The sequence below is a fragment of the Eptatretus burgeri genome, chromosome 16 (genome assembly GCF_056783735.1).
Source record: "Eptatretus burgeri isolate ZD-2024b chromosome 16, Ebu_testis_v1, whole genome shotgun sequence".
Lineage (NCBI taxonomy): Eukaryota > Metazoa > Chordata > Myxini > Myxiniformes > Myxinidae > Eptatretus > Eptatretus burgeri.
Window position 1 is genome coordinate 31,824,006 of NC_140976.1, and position 21,537 is coordinate 31,845,542.

Here is a 21,537-nt window from a genome sequence, read left to right on the forward strand (position 1 = left end):
ATTTATAAACGTATAAATTACTTACCTGTCATCTACGGAGAAGTCTTCCCCATCCGAGAACACACATTAATCTTTTGGTGCTACCCATGCAAGCCATGTTTGGGCCTCGATTCATATGGCAGTGGCTCATTGCAAAGAAGTGGCCATTTGGCCCATCATGCCTGTTCCATATCCACATACCGCAAGTAATGGTAAATATATAGCTAGATTGCATCGTTGAACAAGAAAATTGGCCCCATGACTGCCCTGCAAGAACAGGGCTGATAGTATTCCATCGTGAACCACAGCCATGTATGTCTGATTGGCCCTTGGGCAAATGTGTCTCGCTGCTCCACTCCCATCAGGCTGTTATTGACGACTGTAGTCTCACCCAAAGGGACTGTAGACTGTAGGGACTGTAGACCCAAAAGTGCCTGTTTGTCCTTTTCTGGCAGCATAACTCAAAATTGGTTTAAACCACAAACTTGGATTAAACACCAATTTACTGCATTTTGTAGTGGGAAGGTGCAAACTGATCAAAATGTAATGGCTTGAAAGGATTCCACATTCGAGTGGTGGGTAAGACTACAGTCGTCAATAACAGCCTGATGGGAGTCTGCCGGCGGGTCATTAAACCAACCGTGGTCGCCAATATCTCAATCGCGTAGCGTAGGGTCTATTTGTCTTTAACCAATTTACCTTAACTACGTGAGACACATTTGCCCAAGGGCCAATCAGACATGCATGGCTGTGGTTCACGATGGAATACTATCAGCCCTGTTCGTGCAGGGCAGTCATGGGGCCAATTGACAGCAACATCAACACACACATTTCTCTAAGTTAATTTAGCTAACCTGCTAACTAAGATTACACTAACCGTGGGTTCTCTTGGGTGGGATTCACTCCTCCCCCCCAATCATTCATTCGCACCATGCATTCCACATTCACTCCATTCACACGTGGGCCCACTGACCCACATTCACTCATCATGTTCTTCTCTTTTTAATTCACACCTACACTGACACTCTGCTTGCTACATCCCCCAAACTAGCTCGTGCCCCTTGTCATCCCTTCTACTAATGCACCTCCATTTAATTCTATTACTAAGCTACATCCCCATGACACGTTCCATGTCTGTCCAAGTCTCCAATCCATTCTAAATTCTCTCTAACTGATTCCATCAGGCCCGATGGAGGACTGCTCATACCCCATGAGGCCGGTCTATCTAACGCTAAACCCATTCACTAACTAGTGCTCCTTTGCCCAAGACGAGGATGTTCGCTACATTCTGGCCGAGGATCGGGTACTCGTGCAAAGGCTCGATAGGCCTCGCATCGCCAGGGTGGCGGCTTGCAATTTGCTCGTCCCCTTCCATTGGCCGATAATTTAAAGCTAACGTCACCCTGTTGATCCCACCATGCGCTCGCTTTCGATCCATACACCATGTGGAGCACCGTGCTCTATTCACATGGCCTTTGTGCTCCCCGGTGACGTCACTCGCACACGAGCCACACCGCGAGGCTTGCAATGCAGGTGGGCCCGGCGTTGTCGCCAAGGGGACTCGCTCCGCACGTTCCGCGAACAGCACTCACGGCCTACAGCACGTCGGGGCCCTAACTGCTCACATGGGGCCACATGCTTTCCAATTTCACACCATTGCCGCCATTTTAGCCGTCCACGTTGTGGTTTCGTACCAACCACGGGACGTTTCAACGCCGGTTCCCGATCACGGAATCGTGCGCGCCTAGGCCGTTTGCCAAACACGGAACGGATGTCGCACGCAGCGTCCCGCAGAGCCGGCGCGGTTTCCAAATTAACTCCGTGCGGCCCATTAGGCTCGCCGTTCCCGTCCGTTACACGACCCACGTCTCCCATCTGGGTCGGTCTTTGTTCCATCTCCTCACATGCACTCACACATGCCATGTCATTTGCATTCTGCACACATTTTGACACACACCCAGGGACATTCACATCGGGGGCTCGTGTTAGCCCAAAAGATCCCGGGGTTTCTATACCCCCCCCCCAAGCTCGGCATGTGCTCATTCGCACCATGCTCCCGCTCGACCTCGTACGGCCTTACTGGACTCACCTCGTCACGGCCTGCCATGAGGGAGCATACCGTCTCTCCTCGTTCCTGCGGGAGGTTAATCCAACCCTCGCACTGGGTCCCAAAACATTCCCCAAGCTCAACCCCAATGTCCCTTACCAGTTCTATGTGTGTGCCCCTCTTTAGTTTCGTGCAATTCGTCTTTTCTCTTCTAATTCTTGCATTTCTGTTATTATTTATAAATCCTGCGTCTGTCACCTCTTTTAATTCCTGCGTTTCTTTTTTAATTTCCATCATCCCCTGTCCGAGTTTACCGGTCTCTCCCCCAATTATCGTGATGTCACTCGTCACCTCGACCTCGCCCTCGCCCTCGCCTGTCGTCATCGCGGTCCGAACAACATCCACACTTCCCCTTGACTCCACACATGCAGTCGCCATTTTCCAATCCATGCTCTGCATTTCATCTTTTACCTTTACCAACTCTGCCTGACCCATCTTCATTTGTGTTTGCAAGTGTATCCCCATACTCTGCATGTCACCTCTCAGTGTTTGCATATTTTTATTTCATTCATTTCGTTTTTCATGTTTTGCATATTTCCCTTCATTCGGCTTTCCATGTTGCATGTTTTCATTCATTTCTTGTGCATTCGCATCCATTTGGCTTTGTAAATCCCCTTTCAGTTGGTTTTGCATGTTTGCCAGTATCTCCACCAACTGGCTCATGTCAAGTGGCCTTGGTGGAGCCTCATGCATCGCTGCTGCCACCCCAATGTTACCTCTGGGTTTGATTGCAGGGAAGGGTCTTCCTGTAAGGTGTCATCCTGAGCCATGGGTTCTTCTAACGTTAATTCTGAACCCACCTGTACCAGTCCGTCTTGGTCCGCCATGGTCTGTACTGAAGATTAAATAAAATTCTACTGCTCTTAATTTGGAGGGAAAGGGGGGGAGGGGGGGTTAAGCACACCCCGGTCCGAATCCCGTAAATTGTCTCGATGGAGGCGGAGGGGTTCGCATCCCGCTCCAGACACCAAACTATTGCGTTTGGTGTCCTGCAAATTTCTTTGTATAGGCCGTGGGGTTCGAATTGCACTCCTGACTACCAAGCTGTTGTGGGCCGGGGGGTCGGTGGCGAGAACGACCACTAGGTGGGGGAGGTTTGCGTCATCTCCCACGAAACTCCCCGGAATTGTAGGCCGTCGCTCGGATAACTCCGCGAGCCGGCGGGTCGTTAAACCGATCCTGATCGCCAATATCTCAACCGCGTAGCGTAGGGTCTATTTGTCTTTAACCAATTTACCTAATTAACTACGCAATTTCGATTACCGGGGAAACCACGCCGGCGGCACGTCCTGCCCGAACCGGGTCACTCTACCGACTGTGGTAGAGCTCCACTACCGACTACCAACTCCGGTTCGGGTGCAGCCGAGCGGAAACTGCCAAAGCCGTGCCGGCTGGAATTAACGGATTATCGGGGATAAAACCCTGCCTTAACTCAGATCCGAACCATGCTGGACCAATTCAAGAAGGGACGGAAATGGACTGGTAACATTTAACAAGTTTTAATTACAGTAAATGAAGACACAAAGCAAGACCGCGAATATGCAAGAAGTATTTACAATGTTCCAAAAACACTTATTCAGTTCTACTTAAAGACGGGCCCACACGCAGACACACACACACACACAAATGAAAAGAAACCCAGTGTTCTTTATTTGGACCCTTGCAGCCGAGGAGAGAGACAAGCTGGGGATCAGAGTTTGGTTGGGTATCTGGCCGTTGGAGAAAGGGGGTACTCCGTGCTGTGGCACCTGACAATGGTCGCTGGTTTGGTCCCCAGTCGCACGTGTTGGACTCAAGGTTCGTGGCGAAGCTCGGGTGGTGAATGGCCGGGGTCCATGGAGGGGGGTCAGGGTCGCTCTTTCCTTCCTTGTAGAGGGCCAGCAGAGACACGTTCGCCGCCTCGATGACCTTCTGCTCAACCCTCGTGACAGCAAAAACCAAAAACTCTAAGACCACCCCACAAACACCACCAAAACTCTGTTTTCAGAGAGTGCTCGGGGATTTATCGACCTCCCTCAACCGGGGGGGGGCTTGGTGAAACACACCTCGCTATCCGCCTTTGATTGGACAGGGTCCTGCGGACCACCGTTCTGGGGCGGGGCCTCAGCCCCTGCCGGGAAACCCCAGCCACTCTCACGCGGGTTCATACTTGACGAGCAACAGTATCAATGTTGCAAAGGTTGCCGTGAAAGAGTTACAACGTTCATGGGAGCCGAGAAATCAGAATCGCGAGATCTTACCTTAGCACGTCAGGGTGCGAGAAGGCAGCTGGTTGGTGGTGGATCATGATGGGCCGAGGGGTCATGCAGATGGGATGGTTGTTATATGGCTTGTTAGATGTAAAAACCTAACGAAAAGAAATCGCAACGCACGCCTTTGATTCTCCCACCAGACGAAAGGAAGGGGATCTGACTACACACATACTTAACGACATAACTGACTTTTGGGACATCTGCATGTTGAATGCAAATGGTTTCTAGATCCGTAACAATTATATATATATTGTTGTAGATTCTCGCCCGCTGGCGTGCGAACGACCGTGTTTCGCCAATGGCGGCCGTCTCGCCCACCGAACGGACAATCCAGTCGCGGCTTTCCGGATCAACGCCGGAAACCAGCCACGGGTGTGTTTTTAAGCACACCACAGCCTAGTCAATATTCCACCCATGCGCGACAGGGTCAATCGCCGAATTGTTGATATACCTAATTATTCGCGCGGGCAGACTACTGAGAGACTGTACCTCAACGGGGCCGCTGGGACACGAGCCGCTTAAGCAGCTCGCTTCCTTGTGGGATAACCGCACGGGGTATTATCGCGCAGTCCCGTTGGACCCGATCACTTTACCGGCTATTTAAAAACCAACTATATTCCAAGTGCAAGATGGCAGCTCAATTAAGGGAAGAGGACGCAACGAACAGGTTTACATTCACATAAGGACATTTATTGTAATAAAGTACATTAGCAGGCATGCACGTATGCAATTAAACAAGGCAAAACACGTATGCAATTATACAAGGCCAACACACATGACAGGAGAACTACAACTGTTCCACACAATCACTTAACAGTTTTTACTACTTAGTAGACATGGGCCCATGAACACACGTATGCACACACACACACACCCAAGAAATGGTGGCTGAGGCCTTTAATAACTGGCTCCAGCTCGGAGGACAGGTGAGCTGAAACCCAGTGCCTATCTCGAACCTCTCCACCTCGTGTGGTCTTCAAGTTGTTCGGACCCGGGCTCCAGCGAGAGCGAGCTGGATCCAATCGCCGTGAGCCGCGATCCTTCCCGAGCTCCCGCGAATCCTCCCACGCTTCTCAACACGTGCTGGTGAGACAAGGCGCCAATCCTTCCCGTCGATGCGTCGCTTACCCGAGGAACCACCTCCAAGAAGAGGTCGATGAGTCGCACCAAGCCGGGAACCAAACGGAGAACAAAGAGCTCCACGAACCAAGAAGAAGAAGCCACCATTCGCAGCTCGAGCCGAGCAACCGGCTCAACTTTCTTCCAAACAAAGCAGCTCTCCAAAAAGCCTGCCAAGCCAAGCAGGACCCGAAGCTCTGCTGAACAACTCTTCTGCAGAAGCAAAAAGCTTCCGAAGGCCTCAAACCTAACCCAAGCCAAGCAGGACCCGACGGCCTGCTGAACGGCGCAGAACCCGAACAAAGAAAAGATCTCTTTATCCTTCTCCGCCCCCTCTCACGCCCGGCGTGACTCATGCTCTCGTGATCCATCCCCTGCTCAACCACGGGTGGGAGGGAGTTGTTGACGTCATGAATCACGGGACGGAAGGGCTCTTCTTCCTCTTCGCAAAAGAGGTGGAGGGACGTCTCCATTGTTCGCTCCCTAACTATTAAATCAATCCGCAGCGCATCTAATCGATTTCTAAACATTTAAACAATGGAAGGTGAGCTATCTTGGGAACAAGCACTTATCGACATTGCTGACTAAAGTAACCTGTATGTTGAGTGCAATTGAATTCCAAATTCGTAACACATATATATATATATATATATATATATATATATATATATATATATATATATATATATATATATATATACAGTTAAGGCCAAAATTATTCATACCCGTAACAAATTTGGAGTATTTTGAATCGTGTTATTTGATGAACGAGTTTCTTCTGGCTTAAGTTACAAAAGAACGTGACAAACAGCTGAAAGAATCACGGCAAGAGACATTTCAAGAAATACATTGTTTCGGGGGTATTTTATTCATAGATTTACAAAAAAAACTCATGTCCAGAATTATTCATACCCTTGCTTAGATCAGTTCAAAGCCACATTCAGTAATCAATGGAAAAGCCTCTGTTTTTGATTACAGCCTCCAAACGGTTTTTATACCTGCTCACAAGGTTTTTGCATGTCTCTTCAGGGATTTTGGCCCACTCCTCCTTAACGAAGGTCTCCAGGTCTTTGAAATTGGAAGGCTTCCTTGCCATCACTCTGGTCTTGAACTCCCTCCACAGATTCTCCATTGGGTTGAGGTCCGGACTTTGGCTTGGCCACTCCAGAACGTCTACATCATCTATCCCAGAACCATTTCTTGACTGACTTGGCGGTGTGTTTTGGATCGTTGTCCTGCTGATACGTCCAATGCTCCCCGAGGTGAAGTTTCTCTGCGGACTGTTTGATGTTTTCCTCAAGGATCTTGATGTACTGCTCCTTTTTCATGATGCCATCCACTTTGACGAGATTGCCGGGCCCACTGGCTGAGAAACATCCCCAAAGCATTATGCTCCCGCCTCCATGCTTGAGGATCGGGACTGTGTTCTTATGGTTGTATGCTTCACCTTTCTTTCTCCAAACGAAAGCAACATCTCTGTGCCTGAAAAGCTCCATTTTCGTCTCATCTGACCACAGAACTGAGGACCAAAAGCTTGGATCTTTGTCCAGGTGAGCTTTTGTAAAGGCTAGACGAGCCTTTCTGTGCCTGGGATGGAGGAGTGGAGTCTTTCTTGGTCGGCGTCCATGGAGACCCCCCTTGTGCAACGTCCGCTGGAGTGTCTGCCTTGATATCTTGGTCCCAGACTTGCCAAGGTTGTTCAGGAGAGCCTTAATAGTGATCCATGGATTGTTGTTGGCCTCTCGCCATACTTTTCTTGCCAGACGAGGCGACACCTTTGGCTTCCGACCACGTCCTTCAATGTTTTTTACAGTGTGGAACACCTTGTACTTCCGAATTATGCTTTGTATGGTGGCAACTGGCACTCGGAACTGCTTCAAAATAGCTTTGTAGCCTTTCCCCTCCTTGTGAGCATTCACAATGCACAACCGAAGGTCCTCACTGAGTTATTTCTTGTACACCATGCTGACAATGACCTGAGAATGATTGCATCAGCTCCCCTTAATTTATAGTCCAAAAGCAGAGTGTTGTTCTATAAAATTCCTCACTGTACATTCAATAGACCACATTTGTAATGCATTCAGATTGTATGCACACATCTTGGAATATTTGCATAACATTATAAGGAATCTTAGGAATATCAAAAGCATGTGCATTATCACAAACATTGGCCTCAATTCTGAGACTTGGTATAGGTATGAATAATTTTGGACAGGTATAAAAACAGAAATCTTAACATTTCTATTGTTATGCTAATAATGTTGAGCCAAAATATATGTGGATTTGTACATGCCAACTAAATGTCCTTGGGTGAAGTGAAAGTTCCACCACTCCAGCTTGTAGGTACGAGATAAATGCAAAACTCTCAGATTTTTCATAGGGTATAAATAATTTTGGGCTTAACTGTATATATATATATATATATATATATATATATATATATATATATATATATATATATATATATATATATATATATATATATATATATATATTGATGAAGAGGAGATATATATGTATATACTTAAAGGAATAACTGACCTTTGGGACATCTGTATGTTTGAATGCTTATAGTTTCCAGATCTGCAACAATATGTATATGTATATGTATGTATTGTTACGAATTTGGAATTCAATTGCACACAACATACAGGTTCCCTTAGTCAGCAATGTCGATAAGTGCTTGTTCCCTAGATAGCTCACCTTTCATTGTTTAAATGTTCAGAGATTGATTAGATGCGCTGCGGATCGATTTAATAGTTAGGAACGAAACAATGGAGAGGTCCCTCCCCCCTCTTCTGCGAAGAGGAAGAAGAACCCTGCGGTGACGTCAACAACTTCCTCCCACCCGTGGTTGAGCGGGGGGTGGATCACGAGGGCATGAGTCACGCCGGGTGTGGGGGAGGGGGTGCAAAGGATAAAGAGGAGACTTTTTCTTTGTTCGTGTGGGAGTCCCGTGGTAGGGCTGAGTTCGTGGGAGTCCTGTGGCAGATCTGTCAAAGTTCGTGGAGTCCCATTCTGAGTCCCGTGTGCAGAGTTCGTATGCTGAGTCCCATGGGAGGAGTAAGCTTTTTGCTTCGGGAAGAGCAGTCGTTTAGCCGTCGGATCCTGCTTGCGGCCTTCAGAAGCTTTTTTTTTTTTTGCTTCGGCTGGCTCAGTGAGCTTTGGCTGCTGCTCTGTTTTGGAAGGAACTTGAGCCGGTTGTTCGGCTCGAGCTGCGAGTGGAGGCTTCTTCCTCTTCTTCTTGGTTCGTGGAGCTTTTCGTTCTCCATTTTGTTTCCCGGCTTGGTGCGACGCATCGGCCACTTCTTGAAGTTGGATCCTCGGGGAAGCGACGATCGACAGGAAGGATCGGCGCCTCGTCTCACCGGCACATGTTGAGAAGCGCGGGAGGATTCGCGGAAGCTCGGGAAGGATCGCGGCGATTGGATCCAGCTCGCTCTCGCTGGAGCCCGGGTCCGGAGAAGTTGAAGACCACACGAAGTGGAAAGGTTCGAGTCAAGCTCTGAGTTTCAGCTCACCTGTCCTCCGAGCTGGAGCTCGTGATTAAAGGCCTCAGCCACCGTTTGGTGTGTGTGTGTGTGTGCGCGCGCGCGTGCGTACTTGTGTCCGTGGGCCCGTCTAATAAGTAGGAACTGCTGTTAAGTGTAAATGACTGTACATAATAAGTAGACGGTTGTAGTTCTTTTGTCATGCTTTTGTTGCTTGTATAATGGCATACGTGTTTTGCCTTATTTAATTGCATACGTGTTTCATTATAATAAATGTCCTTGTGTGAATGTAAACCTGCTCGTTGCGTCCATTCCCTCATTGACTGAACATTTCGTGTGTTGGGAGTTAGAAAGCCGTTGGTTTGCCGTAATAGGGGGACATTTGGACCGACGGTTCTCGGCGATTACGCCGCTCGGAATCGCACACGGACAAGCTCACCTCAGCGGTTTGTTCCGTACGAGTTCCGTCAAGGGTGGAATACCCCAGTAGTTGGATCACGTGGGTATTTAGGTAAATTGAAGATTGGCAATCGGCCCTACCCCACGTGATCTGCCAATTGGCGTATTTCGGTTCTTGTACAAGGACCCGTCGCTCAGAGTTATCCGGGCGATTGGTCGGGCCGAATCGACTTGCGGCTCCGTTCAGAGCGGTCGGTTGGCGGCTGATGCCCAGCCTGTAACTGTGTGTGTGTGTGTGTGTGTGTGTGTGTGTGTGTGTGTGTGTGTGTGTGTGTGTGTGTGTGTGTGTGTGTGTGTGTGTGTGTGTGTGTGTGTGTGTGTGTGTGTATGAGCCTGGTGTTGGCGCAGTGGTTAGGGCAGCGGCTTGGGATCCAAAAGGTCCCGAGTTCAAGCCCCATTGGGCCACTGAATTAATACACCAAGGGGTTGACTCAGCCTGTCATCCTTCGGAGGTCGGCGAAATGAGTACCAGTGCACTGGGCCGGTGTATACCCCGGTGAAAATAGGTGTACCATATCCCTGTGTCGTAAGAGGCGACCAGGGTTGCGTCAGGAAGGGCATCCGGCATAAAACATGTGCCAAATCACTATGCGGATCATACGGATGATCTGCTGTGGCGACCCCGAAAGAAGAAGAAATATGTATATGTATATATGTATATGTATATGTATATATGTATATATGTATATATGTATATATGTATATATGTATATATGTATATATGTATATATGTATATATATATATATATATATATATATATATATATATATATATATATATATATATATATATATATATATATATATATATATATATATATATATATATATATATATATATATATATATATATATATATATATATATATATATATATATATATATATATATATATATATATATATATATATATATATATATAGTTGTGGTGCCAGGTTCAGTGGCGAGGACTACCACTAGGTGGAGCAGTCGGGCCGTCTCCCACCGAACACCGGAATTGAAAGGTCATCACCCCGGAAAACTCCGGAGTCGACGGGTCACTTCAAGGACCGTGGTTGCAAATATTTTGACGGCGTGACGTAGGGTCCACTTGTCTAATTCCAATTTACCTAAGTACCCACGCCGTCTAACTACCGGGGAAGCCACACCCTCAGCCAACTTTGTCCGAACCGAGTCGCTATCACTGACTCGGATCCAGCGTAACCGAGCGGAAGTTACCAAAGCCGCGCCAGACCAAATGAACAATTTACGGCACAAACGGCCTTACTACTTCTCAAGCACGCACCGTGCTGGGTCAATGGTAGAAACGACAGGCAACGAGTTGGAACATTTTACAGATATTTGTTTACAATAGGAAGGGAGACACAGAGCAGAGTTATCCAAATAAAAGAAATGCAATTTACAATGAACACAGGCACATAACAGTCTCTACTTACAGGACGGGCGCGACACACACACACAAGAAATGGGGCCGGTTGGCCTTTATTTGACCCTTCAGCTCGGGTGGGAAGGTGAGCTGAGGGTAAGAGTTCGGTTGGGCACCTTAACGCCTCGTTCGGTCTGGTCGAGACGAGCTGGTTTTGGTAGGGACTCAAACCCACACCTTCATTGCCGCACCAAGCACCAGGGACCGGGAATGATGCAACGGATGCCAGCCAGCACGAGAACGGAAGAGACGAGCACTTGCGGGCAAGACGAGAACGCCAGCAGGCAAGGCGGGAACGCCAGCAGGCAAGGCGGGAACGCCAGCAGGCAAGGCGGGAACGCCAGCAGGCAAGGCGGGAACGCCAGCAGGCAAGGCTGGTACGCCAGCAGGCAAGGCGGGAACGCCAGCAGGCAAGGCGGGAACGCCAGCAGGCAAGGCGGGAACGCCAGCAGGCAAGGCGGGTACGCCAGCAGGCAAGGCGGGAACGCCAGCAGGCAAGGCGGGTACGCCAGCAGGCAAAGCGAGACTATCTCAGCAGGCAAAACGAGGGCAAACAAGGCGACGAGGCTTCTTCCTAATTTTTGCCAGCCGGATCGCCCCCACTATTATTCATTCCTCACGTGAGGTGGGAGGGGTCCGTCCTGAGGTACTCTTTGCCCTGATTGGACAGGGTTTCGTGGGGTGATGTGCTGGCCATCCGTGATTGGACAGGGGGGAACCCCCTCCTTTCCTGGGCGGAGTCGGAGCTCTGAGGTGAGGAAACCTCCGCTCATGTCCGTGGTCGAACTCATGTGGGCAATGGCGTCAATGGTGCGGAGAGGTGGAGGATTGATTTGTTGGGGAGGAAGATTTAAAGATATAAAAAACCTGACTATAAAAGAAACCCGCAGCGCACACATGAATTGAAACCATTAGACAGAAGGACGGGACCCTAACTATAAACACATACTTATCAAAATAACTGAACTGCAGGGACTGCTGACTGTCTGTGTGCAAGAGGCTTCCAAATCCGTAACAATATATATATATATATATATATATATATATATATATATATATATATATATATATATATATATATATACATATATACATATACATATACTGTAAATACAAGCCGGTAGGCGACGAGGGATCCGCTAGGATCGTAGCGCTGGATACGATGCTTTTCATTCTGACCGATCCACCAACGAAGATTCATTGCCAAGACGTATTGGTTCACATACAATTGTTCCTCTGCCTGGCAAGATTTTTCCTATTGCGTATTTTGCCAACTGGCATTCCTCACAAGACAACCATTTGAAAAATAAAACCTAAATGAAAAATCGGCTCGAGTAAAATTTTCTAAATATCTCGAAGTGTTTAATTCCGAAGTCTCGTTTCTCCACATTCAAAACTGTAGGACAAGTATTGAAAATAGTGAACGTAGGTCGAGAAAAAGTATTTTTTCGAATTTTGCATTTTTCAGTCCCGACACCCTTGGTGATCGAATCTGGAAAAATGCTGCGGTTCAATTTTGTAGTAGTTATTAAACTATCAAATACACCGAATTTGAACGTTCCGCCGTCGACGGTTTCCGAGGTCAAGGTCACTTAACATATTCCCTGGTTCACCACCTTTCTGCATTCGAAGGGCTGCCATTCAGAAACTATGAGAGATAGAGGAATGTTAAGCCGTCGTGATAACTAGATGGAGATGCAAGTTATAGGCAGGAGTTGGTCCGGTCGTTCTACCTATCATAGAAGCCGCGCTACGTCAGTTACCGTTTGGGTTCTTAAAACGCGGTTTTTCGGCCGCTGCATAGCAACGGGTGGTTGCTTAGCAACGAAACTCAAACGTGCACACTCCCAGCCCATATGGCACCTGTTCGCAAAGTTTCATCGAAATAGATTTGCTGGTTTGTGGTGTGGAGCCTCACGTTGCAGACACACACACACACACACACACACACACACACACACACACACACACACACGGACGGAAAACCCGACAATAATGGATATCGAGCAAATCCATATATATATATATATATATATATATATATATATATATATATATATATATATATATTGTTATGGATCTGGAAACCATGTGCATTCAACATACAGATGTCCCAAAAGTCAGTTATGTCGTTAAGTATGTGTGTTGTCAGATCCCCCTTCCTTTTGTCTCGTGGGAGAATCAAAGGCGTGCGTTGCAATTTCTTTTAGTTCGGTTATTACATCTAACACCCATCCCATCTGAATGACCCCTCAGCCCATCATGATCCACCACCAACCAGTTTCCTTCTCGCACCCTCACGTGCCAAGGCAAGATCTCGCGGTTCTGGTTTCTCGGCTCCCACAAACGTTGTAACTCTCATGACGACCTTTGCTACATTGATACTGTTGCTTGACAAGTACGAACCCGCGTGGACGAGTGGGTGGGGTTTCCCGGCAGGGCCGAAACCCCACCCAGGAAGGGCGAGTCCATTGGAGCCTGCCCAATCAGGGTGGAGAGTGAGGTCTGTTCGAGCGAGCCCCGCCCCGTTGAGGGAGGTCCATAAATCCCTGAGCACTCTCTGAGGCGGTGGTTTTTTTGGTGGTTGCGACGAAGGGGTTGTTACGAAGGTTGTACGGAGGTTTTCGACGGGGTTGTTGTTGAGCGTGCAGTTCTTTGGAAGCGGAGGGTTGAGCAGAAGGTCATGAAGGCGGCAAACGTGTCTCTGCTGGCCCTCTACAAGGAAAGGAAAGAGCGACGCTGACCCCCCTCCATGGACCCCGCTATTCACCACCCAAGCTCTGCCACGAACCACAAGTCCCACACGTGTGACTGGGGACCAAACCAACGACCTTTGTCAGGTGCCGCATCACGGAGCACCCCCTTCCTCCGACGGTCAGGTACCCAGCTGGACTCTGACCCCCAGCAAGTCTCTCTCCTCGGCTGCGAGGGTCCAATAAAGAACTCGGTTTATTTTCATTTGTGTGTGTCTGCGTGTGGGCCCGTCTTTCAGTAGAACTGAATAAGTGTTTTTGGATCATTGGAAATATTCCTTGCTTGCATATTTGCGTTAAGTCTTGCTTTGTGTCTTCATTTACTGTAAATAAATCATCATAGAAATGTTCCCAGTCTGTTTGCATCCCTTCTTGCATTGGTCCAGCATGGTTCAGATCTGAGTTTAGGCGGGGTTTTATCCCCGGTAATCGGACAATTGTAGCCGGGACGTCCTGGGCAGGCCCGCTCGACTGCATCCGAGCCGGAAAGGTGGGTGGCAGAGTGGTAGTCGGTGGGTGTAATTTTACCGCTGCCGGTAGAGTGAATCCGGTTCGGCCTGGTATTCCGAGGGCGTGGATCCCTGGTAGCCGAGACCGCGTGGTTAGTTAGGTACATTGGATCTACACAAAATAACCCTATGCCATTCGGTCGAGATATTGGCGTTCCACGGTCTGTTAAACGACCCGCCGGCTCACGGAGTTATCCGAGCGACGGCCTGCAATTCCGGGGATTTTGGTGGGAGACGACGCAAGCTTTCCCCACCTTGTGGTCGTTCTCGCCACCGGCCCACAACTATGTGTGTATGTGTGTGTGTGTGTGTGTGTGTGTGTGTGTGTGTGTGTGTGTGTGTGTGTGTGTGTGTGTATATCTCGGTGTACAAAATATTGAGAACACCTGCTCTTTCCATGAAAGACTGATCAGGTGAATCCAGGTGAAAGTTAAGATCCCTTATTGATTGCACCTGTTAAATCCATTGCAATCAGTGTTGATGAAGGTGAGGAGACAGGTTGAAGGATTTTTACGCCTTGATATGACAGACATGAATTGTGTATGTGTGCTATTCAGCGGGTGAATGAGAGACAATATTTAAGTGCCTTTGAACGGGGTATGGTTGTAGGTGCCAGGCATACCGGATTGAGTGTGAGTGTCAAAAACTGCAACGCTGCTTGGTTTTTCATGCTCATCAGTTTCCTGTGTGCATCAAGAATGGTCCACCAACCAAAGGACATCCAGCCAACGGCAGGTCAGTGGTCGAAGATGGCTCATTAACGAAAGAGGCCAAAGGAGGCCGACACGTATTGTGCAGAGAAACAGACGGGCTGCAGTTCGTCAACTGACAAGTGACAGTCCATTACAACACTGGTGCCGAAAGACCCATAAAATAATTCACAACTCGTCGTACCTTGACACAAATGGGGTATGGCAGCCGATGACAGTACAGAGTTCCACTTTACAGCAAAAAACAAGAACCTGCAGTTTCAGTGGGCAAAGAAACAAAAACACTGGTGGATTGGAAAAACATTGCCTGGTTTGATGAATCCCGGTTCATGCTGTTTCATGCTGATGAGAGGACTCGGGTGTGAAGAAAACCACATGAGTACATGCATCCATCATACCGTGTGTCAACATTGCAGGCTGGTGGTGATGGTGTGGTGTGTTTTCATGACACACATTGGACCTTTTGATAAAAGTGGAGCAACATTTGAATGCCACAGGATATCTGAACATCATTGCCAATCAGGTGCATCCCTTTATGGTAGCAGTGTATCCATCTGCGAATGGATTTCTTCAGCAGGATAATGCCCTATACCACAAGGCTAAGATTATCCAGGAACAGCTCCATGAACATGACAGCAAATTCAACTTCCTGCAGTGGCCTGCCCAGTCACCAGATCTCAATCCAATTGAGCATCTGTGGGATGAGATGAACGAGCTATTCGGAGTCGAGATCCACTACCAGCCACCTTGACAATTGAGAAGCATTGGTGTCAACATGGGCCAACATCCCTGTGGAACACTTTCAACACCTTGAAGAGTCCATGTCCCAACGAATTGAGGCTGTTCTGGGGGCAAAAGGGGGTGCAACAACATTAGGAATGTGTGCCTAATTGCGGTCTCCTCGGGTTAACCTGAGGCGGTCCCTTCGGGTGGGTGCCTGGAATGTCCGATCTCTAAGAGAGGGGGATGGCCAGACCGAGGCCCCTGGAGTATCGGTGGAAAGTGGACGCAGTGATGACATGCTCCCAATGTATGTATGATTCGCTATGTAGATCTGCAACGCTCTTTATATGTACACATGCATATATCTTGAAAGCTCTGCACATAAATCACCCCATCGTTTGTGCAGTATTGATAGACGGACATAGCAAGCATGCCAGCAGGCAGAAAAAGAGTCTCATCCTCCCTCGTTCCTTTGCTACAGTGATCCAAGGCTCATTTAGGAGTTTATACAATTGAGACAAGGACATTAGGAGATGTACACTTTTATATTAATGGCAATATTATGAGGATGGATAAATTGACTTTGTAAATTGGATTGGGACCTGCGATCCTATAGATCAAATGAGAACACCAAATGCTCTAATCTTCAACTTCCATGAATCGATGGTTTCAAATATACATGCTCGTACATTATGCAGACATGCACACATACCATTATACCCACGAACCATGCTTGTCATTACCTGTGCCAGAGGAGAGGGCATTGCATTTCGTCTGTCTGCACATCATGTGCTAACATAAAACACAATTTTTACATGTTATCTTTTTTTCAAATTAGTACTTCTATAAGGTATGTGCAATTAGAATTGGAGTACATCTATAAAGTATGTACAGTTGAACTACAATAAGAGTAAGTCTATAAAATATGTACTATAAAACCACACAAAACGAGTTCTGGTGAGAGTCTGTAATCTTTGATCTTTCTAGTTATACTTTGGACTGAATGAGCTCCAAAAGAAGAAACTGAAGTAACCTGACAAATGACAAATCTCACTCTCACTGTGTCTCTCAAAGGACCACCGAGAAACACCTCCCCCCCCCACCACCACCCATCGATTTTCTCAATAATCCTCTTGAGGAAGTCCTTTCATTCAAACTTTTGGGCAAGCCTCCCCATCTGCCATGATCTTTCCTGGGAAAGCCACATCTCCAAACTGGCTTCCAACACCAGTCGCCGACTGGGCACCCTCTGTCGTGCAAAGTCCTTCCTTGGCACACCTGAGCTCCTGACCACATACAAAGCTTTCCTCCACAGCCTGATGGAGTACTGCTCTCCTCTCTGGGCTGGTGCTCCAGCCTCACCTTTCTCGTCTTCACGCTGTGGAAACCAAGGAATTTAGGATCATTGGTATCTCTCATGAAGAGACTGAGCCTTTGGGTCTCACACTCTCTCACCGCAGGCAAGTCAGTGATCTTTCTGTCTTCTACCATCTACTCTCCGGCCTCCCCCCACCCCCGTCCTTATCTGCCACACCCATATTTCTGCAGGGTGGTCAAGGTCTTCCAGCAACCCCCTTCTGGTAAAACTACCAAAATCAAGAATCACTGCTCACCTTCACTCTTTCATTCCTATCCTTTTTTTCCCCCTGCATTTGGAACAAACTCCCACACTCTCTTCAATCCCACTCTTCCCTCCAGGTCTTCAAAACAGCTGTTCACCACCATCTCTCATGTTGTCCCATCCAAAACCATGATCTTCTCTACCCCCATTAATCCACCCCAAATCCACCTCCTTCAAATTCCCTGCTTTCTTTCCTGAAAGTCCCTGTTGTGTCCACTTTGTTTACCCCACCCCATCCCGCTCCCTTCCACAGATCTCATGTGTCGATTCCCCACTGTTTTCTGCTTCCCTCTCCCATTCCTCCTATCTCCTGCTCCCCTTGTTTTATGTTGTGTGTGTTCGCTCTTATACGAGCCTTGACATTGTATAAAAATAACCGATGCAGAAGCCGCCAAGGATGAAATTGAATGTTCTTCCTTGTACGTTATGTGTTGGGAACATGAAGTGCATGAAAGTCATGCCAAGGTCTCTTCACTTTACTTTCTGGTTTCTACGAAAAGCACCTTGTGGAGAAGAACTGCTTTTCCTTCATCAAAATCATCTCGACTGGCAGTTTCATCTATGTTTGGTATTCCAGCGATTTCTGCCATTTTTCTGATCCGTGTTACGTGCTAACTTGGACTGAGCCTATTAATACTTCAATTGTTCTCGGACAATGTGTGCAATAATGTCGGAACAAACTTGAGGAAAGAATCAGAATGAAGAGGAATGTTGCCACTCATAGGTTGCCGGAGCAAGACAAAAATCTCAGGGCCAGATTATCGGCACCGCTCCGCTCTACCGACTCTTTGGTAGACATAAATATTTTATTCGTCGTGTGACGTTACATCAGTTGTGAAACTGGGGGCAGAAAGATTGCAAATGGATCCTGGCAGCAATGATACAAGGTTTAATAAAAGCTTCATGAAGAAGCAGTAAGATAGCGGATGCACATCAAGTCCCGCACGTGGTTATTGTGGCTCCGATACATAATTGGCAGTTTAATTTGAATGGCAAGCGGGTCAAATAGGAGAGGAAAGGGAGAGTGGTGGTGGGGTGGGGTGGGGGTCAAGGAAAGCAGACAGCTGGGCAGAAGCAAGTGATGATGGAGAAAGTGGACACAGTTACAAAGGAGTGTTAAGAGTTTGCTGTTAAAGCCAAAGAAAAACAAGGCATTTACTTTTACTTTTTAATCTTCCCTGAAAGTTTACCAATTCTCATCTCTCATCGCTCAGCCATTAAAAGTCTTGCAGTCCACTTCGGTCTTTCTGTATCGAAATTTGGAAGAGTCGGAGCATTTAAAGCGGAGTAGGCCATGCCCACACCTGTAGAAAATGGCGTTTTATTTTTTTTTAATGAAAAGCCAAAATCTACTACGATACATTTTAATAGCTTAATTACAAAACCATGAAACCCGGTACTCATGACCCCCCATGATTGGCCCTTTCCACAGCCTACAACACGACGGTCCCCAGGTCTTGATCAATTTGGGGATAATCTCATATATGCAAATATTGTGGCATTTTGACTCCCTCCAGCCCACCACACTCCATTTTCTGGTTGGAATTTCACATGGAGGATCGCACGAACAGTCGGAAAGTGTTATGTCGATGTCACTTACGTATTTCCATCCCAGCGTAGTTTTGCAGTTTTCACAGTATATGTCTGCGACGGCATGCAGCCCCGTCAGCAGAACCCTCTCCTCGGCTGGTCCACACCCCACATTCACTCTGAATGTCACACAAAGGCCCAGAAAGAAAAAGCAACATTAAACCAAAATTGTTAACTTTAACTCCATCGCTACTGCAGTTCTATGTAATCAAGGATGATGTTAAATTAGTTGCATCATCCATGGACTTCACTTTTTTGGCTTCTTTGGTGTTTGAGAAATGAGTAGGATTAAAAACTATTGCTCATGCCTTCCTTCAGGCCCAAACTTGCCTCGTCACAAAATTTGTGTTGAGTAATGTGGAGATTTGTATTTACTATGATAAGTGCGATTTTGGGTGCTATTTTATGGATGAGGTCGATCTATTTAAGCCCACTACCACCACCACCATTAGCCCTCCTCACTGAAATTTCCAGTCCACCCCACCCTCTCTCAATATCACGTTCTTTGGATCCTTGCCAGCTGAAACCCCAATCTACAATTTAAAAACCTCCATCCTTTGGAGCAAAGGTATTGGTGATTGGGAGAGACTCAATCGCTCAATCACAATGTATTCATCGCTTCGTCTGGCTTCAATTTCCAGTAAGATTTTGCTGATATGAAGCTATCTGTCCTATCTCTAAACACTCACTTGTTGCTGTTAAAGAGCCCACAGTATCTCTTGAAAATGGCGGGCCATTGTGTGTTGGCACCTTAAGCAAATTGGAAGCTCTGCCCTGGAGAAAAGACTGGCAATCCATCCATTTTGTCCCTTGGCCACCAACCAACTTCAAGAGGACATGCTTTCTGAATCGAGACAACTTAAAATAGGTGATTTAGGGGGTAATTCCCCTACTTCCCCACAACCCTGATTTAAAGCTGCTGAACACATTTACCACATGGGCATAATGGTTCAGTATAAAAGTTACCTTTGCCATCCTTCACCATCCATTTCTTCAACTGAAAGCGTATAAACCAGACTTGGCCCTATGACATTGAAACATTTGATAAACAAACTGCATTCCATGCAGTGTCTATATACCCTGAATAAATGGAGAGAATTCCAACCAAAAATATGGTACAACCCAAAGAGCATCTCCTTACACGTCAGCTCAACCGATTGTCCCATCCTTTGTTGCTGCATCTTTTCGATATGAAAGCTTTAAAAGAAACCTGCCCTGGATCATTTGTCGTGACGAGACCATAGCACGAGTTTGAGGAAACTGAATATGTCTCAAAGATGAAGAACTCCAGTTGTAGAAACCGAATAAATGTTTCAAACTCTCGTGCAAACATTCTCAAGTTCATGTCTGTTGTGACTGCTCTGTGAGCAAAAAACAAAGTAATTATTTATAACGGCAAAATGCTCTGCAAAAGCTTTGTTTTTAAACCTTCTCCATATAGAGAAAGTTTCACTTGGTTGGCCCTGGCAGGGGTGGGGTAGAGTTTTACGATCAGGAATTTCTGGGGCAGAGCACCCAGGGCCATTAAACTTGGGCAGGGAGGAGCTGCAATCGGCCGGGGTCAGGTTGCATGAATTTGGGCCTTGGAGAAAGTGTTGTTATTGTTAAGTGGCATGCAAGCAAGGAATTACTTCCTATTTTATACTCTAAGGAAACACAAAAAAGCAAATTCTCTTCTACTTTAAAAGGTTGATACTCAACGAGATTTTGTTGTTGTTTAAAGTCTACGTCAAGAAACAGTACAAAGTAAATATTTTTCTCAGGATGTCAGGAGAAAGGGCGAGACGATATGACGTCAAAGGATAAGTAACTTCAGAACGAGTCGAGTCGGGGCAGAGCCATATGTGTCGTTCATCCAGGCCCAACGTATTTGCGACAAATGGAAAACAGGCATCATAGAGCAGCTTTTACTCTTGCAGCACAGAGTAAATAGTGACTAAACTTAAAAAAGGAGAGCGTTTGGGACAAACACATTTCTGATATTCCGTCTCCATTAAACAAACGATGAAGACGAGCAACGCCAGCTTATCAGGATTTATACAGCTCTCGAGGCTGGACTGAACAAAGTCGCTCGATACCACCTCAAATGTGTCTCGCATTGAAATGACTTGCTTCAAGTCCCAAAAACAAGATTGTCAGTGATTAGTGACTTGGCTTTGACATGACAAAAAAAAGAAAATCTCCAAATCTTCACTAAAACACCTGTCTAGAGGAAAGCAGCTCATCCTTAATGTCGCACATGTGGAAAATGGTGTCACATGACGCTTGTACTCACACGGAGTTGAACAAATATGCTCGGCCCTGACTGCCTTGAAAGGACTGCGGAACAGTGGAGGGAACGGAGGGATGGACAGTTAGAAAGTAGAAAATCCAGACCCGCACAACTGTATGAATGAAAAAGTAAAATGCAAGAAATCGTGTTCATCAAGAGATCCAGTGAACTCTGTCACGGCAGGTTTGTAAAAAGTATCGATCTGCTCCGACGTCTCATTAAGCAAGAGTCACATTCACACCCATAAAAACACACCGGAAGATACGGTTGCACTTGATTGGAGGAAATGATGTACGCCTGAAAATCTAAAATGGGGACAATGTGACGGTATAAAGCTTCTCGCATTTTTTCACCTGCGGTGAGTGTTTTGTATTGAATATTGGCTGCAGGCAAAAGGGATCATCAATAATCAAGGGATCAATAATAATCTATGGAATATTAAGACTTGCATCTTTGCAATTTTTAAACTTCATTTCTGGGCTGTTGAGCTCTTTGATGAAGATGGAAATAGTTATGCATAAGGATG

At 46.8% G+C, this 21,537-nt stretch overlaps 1 protein-coding gene across 8 annotated transcripts in view; it reads right to left on the reverse strand.

Annotated features, from left to right (window-relative positions):
- The window catches only part of YPEL1 (yippee like 1), a 95,744-nt gene that overhangs the window by 7,244 nt on the left and 66,963 nt on the right, over positions 1-21,537 (reverse strand). For 7 of the 8 annotated variants that reach the window (XM_085860614.1, XM_085860618.1, XM_085860620.1 and 4 more), the window contains 2 exons: positions 21,015-21,058; positions 18,750-18,858 (listed from right to left, as the gene is read on the reverse strand). In XM_085860614.1, coding sequence (XP_085716740.1) covers positions 18,750-18,858; positions 21,015-21,058 — 153 coding nt within the window. Of the gene's footprint in view, positions 1-6,170; positions 7,434-18,749; positions 18,859-21,014; positions 21,059-21,537 lie in introns of those variants that run through there. The other variant, XM_085860619.1, reaches the window with a different exon arrangement.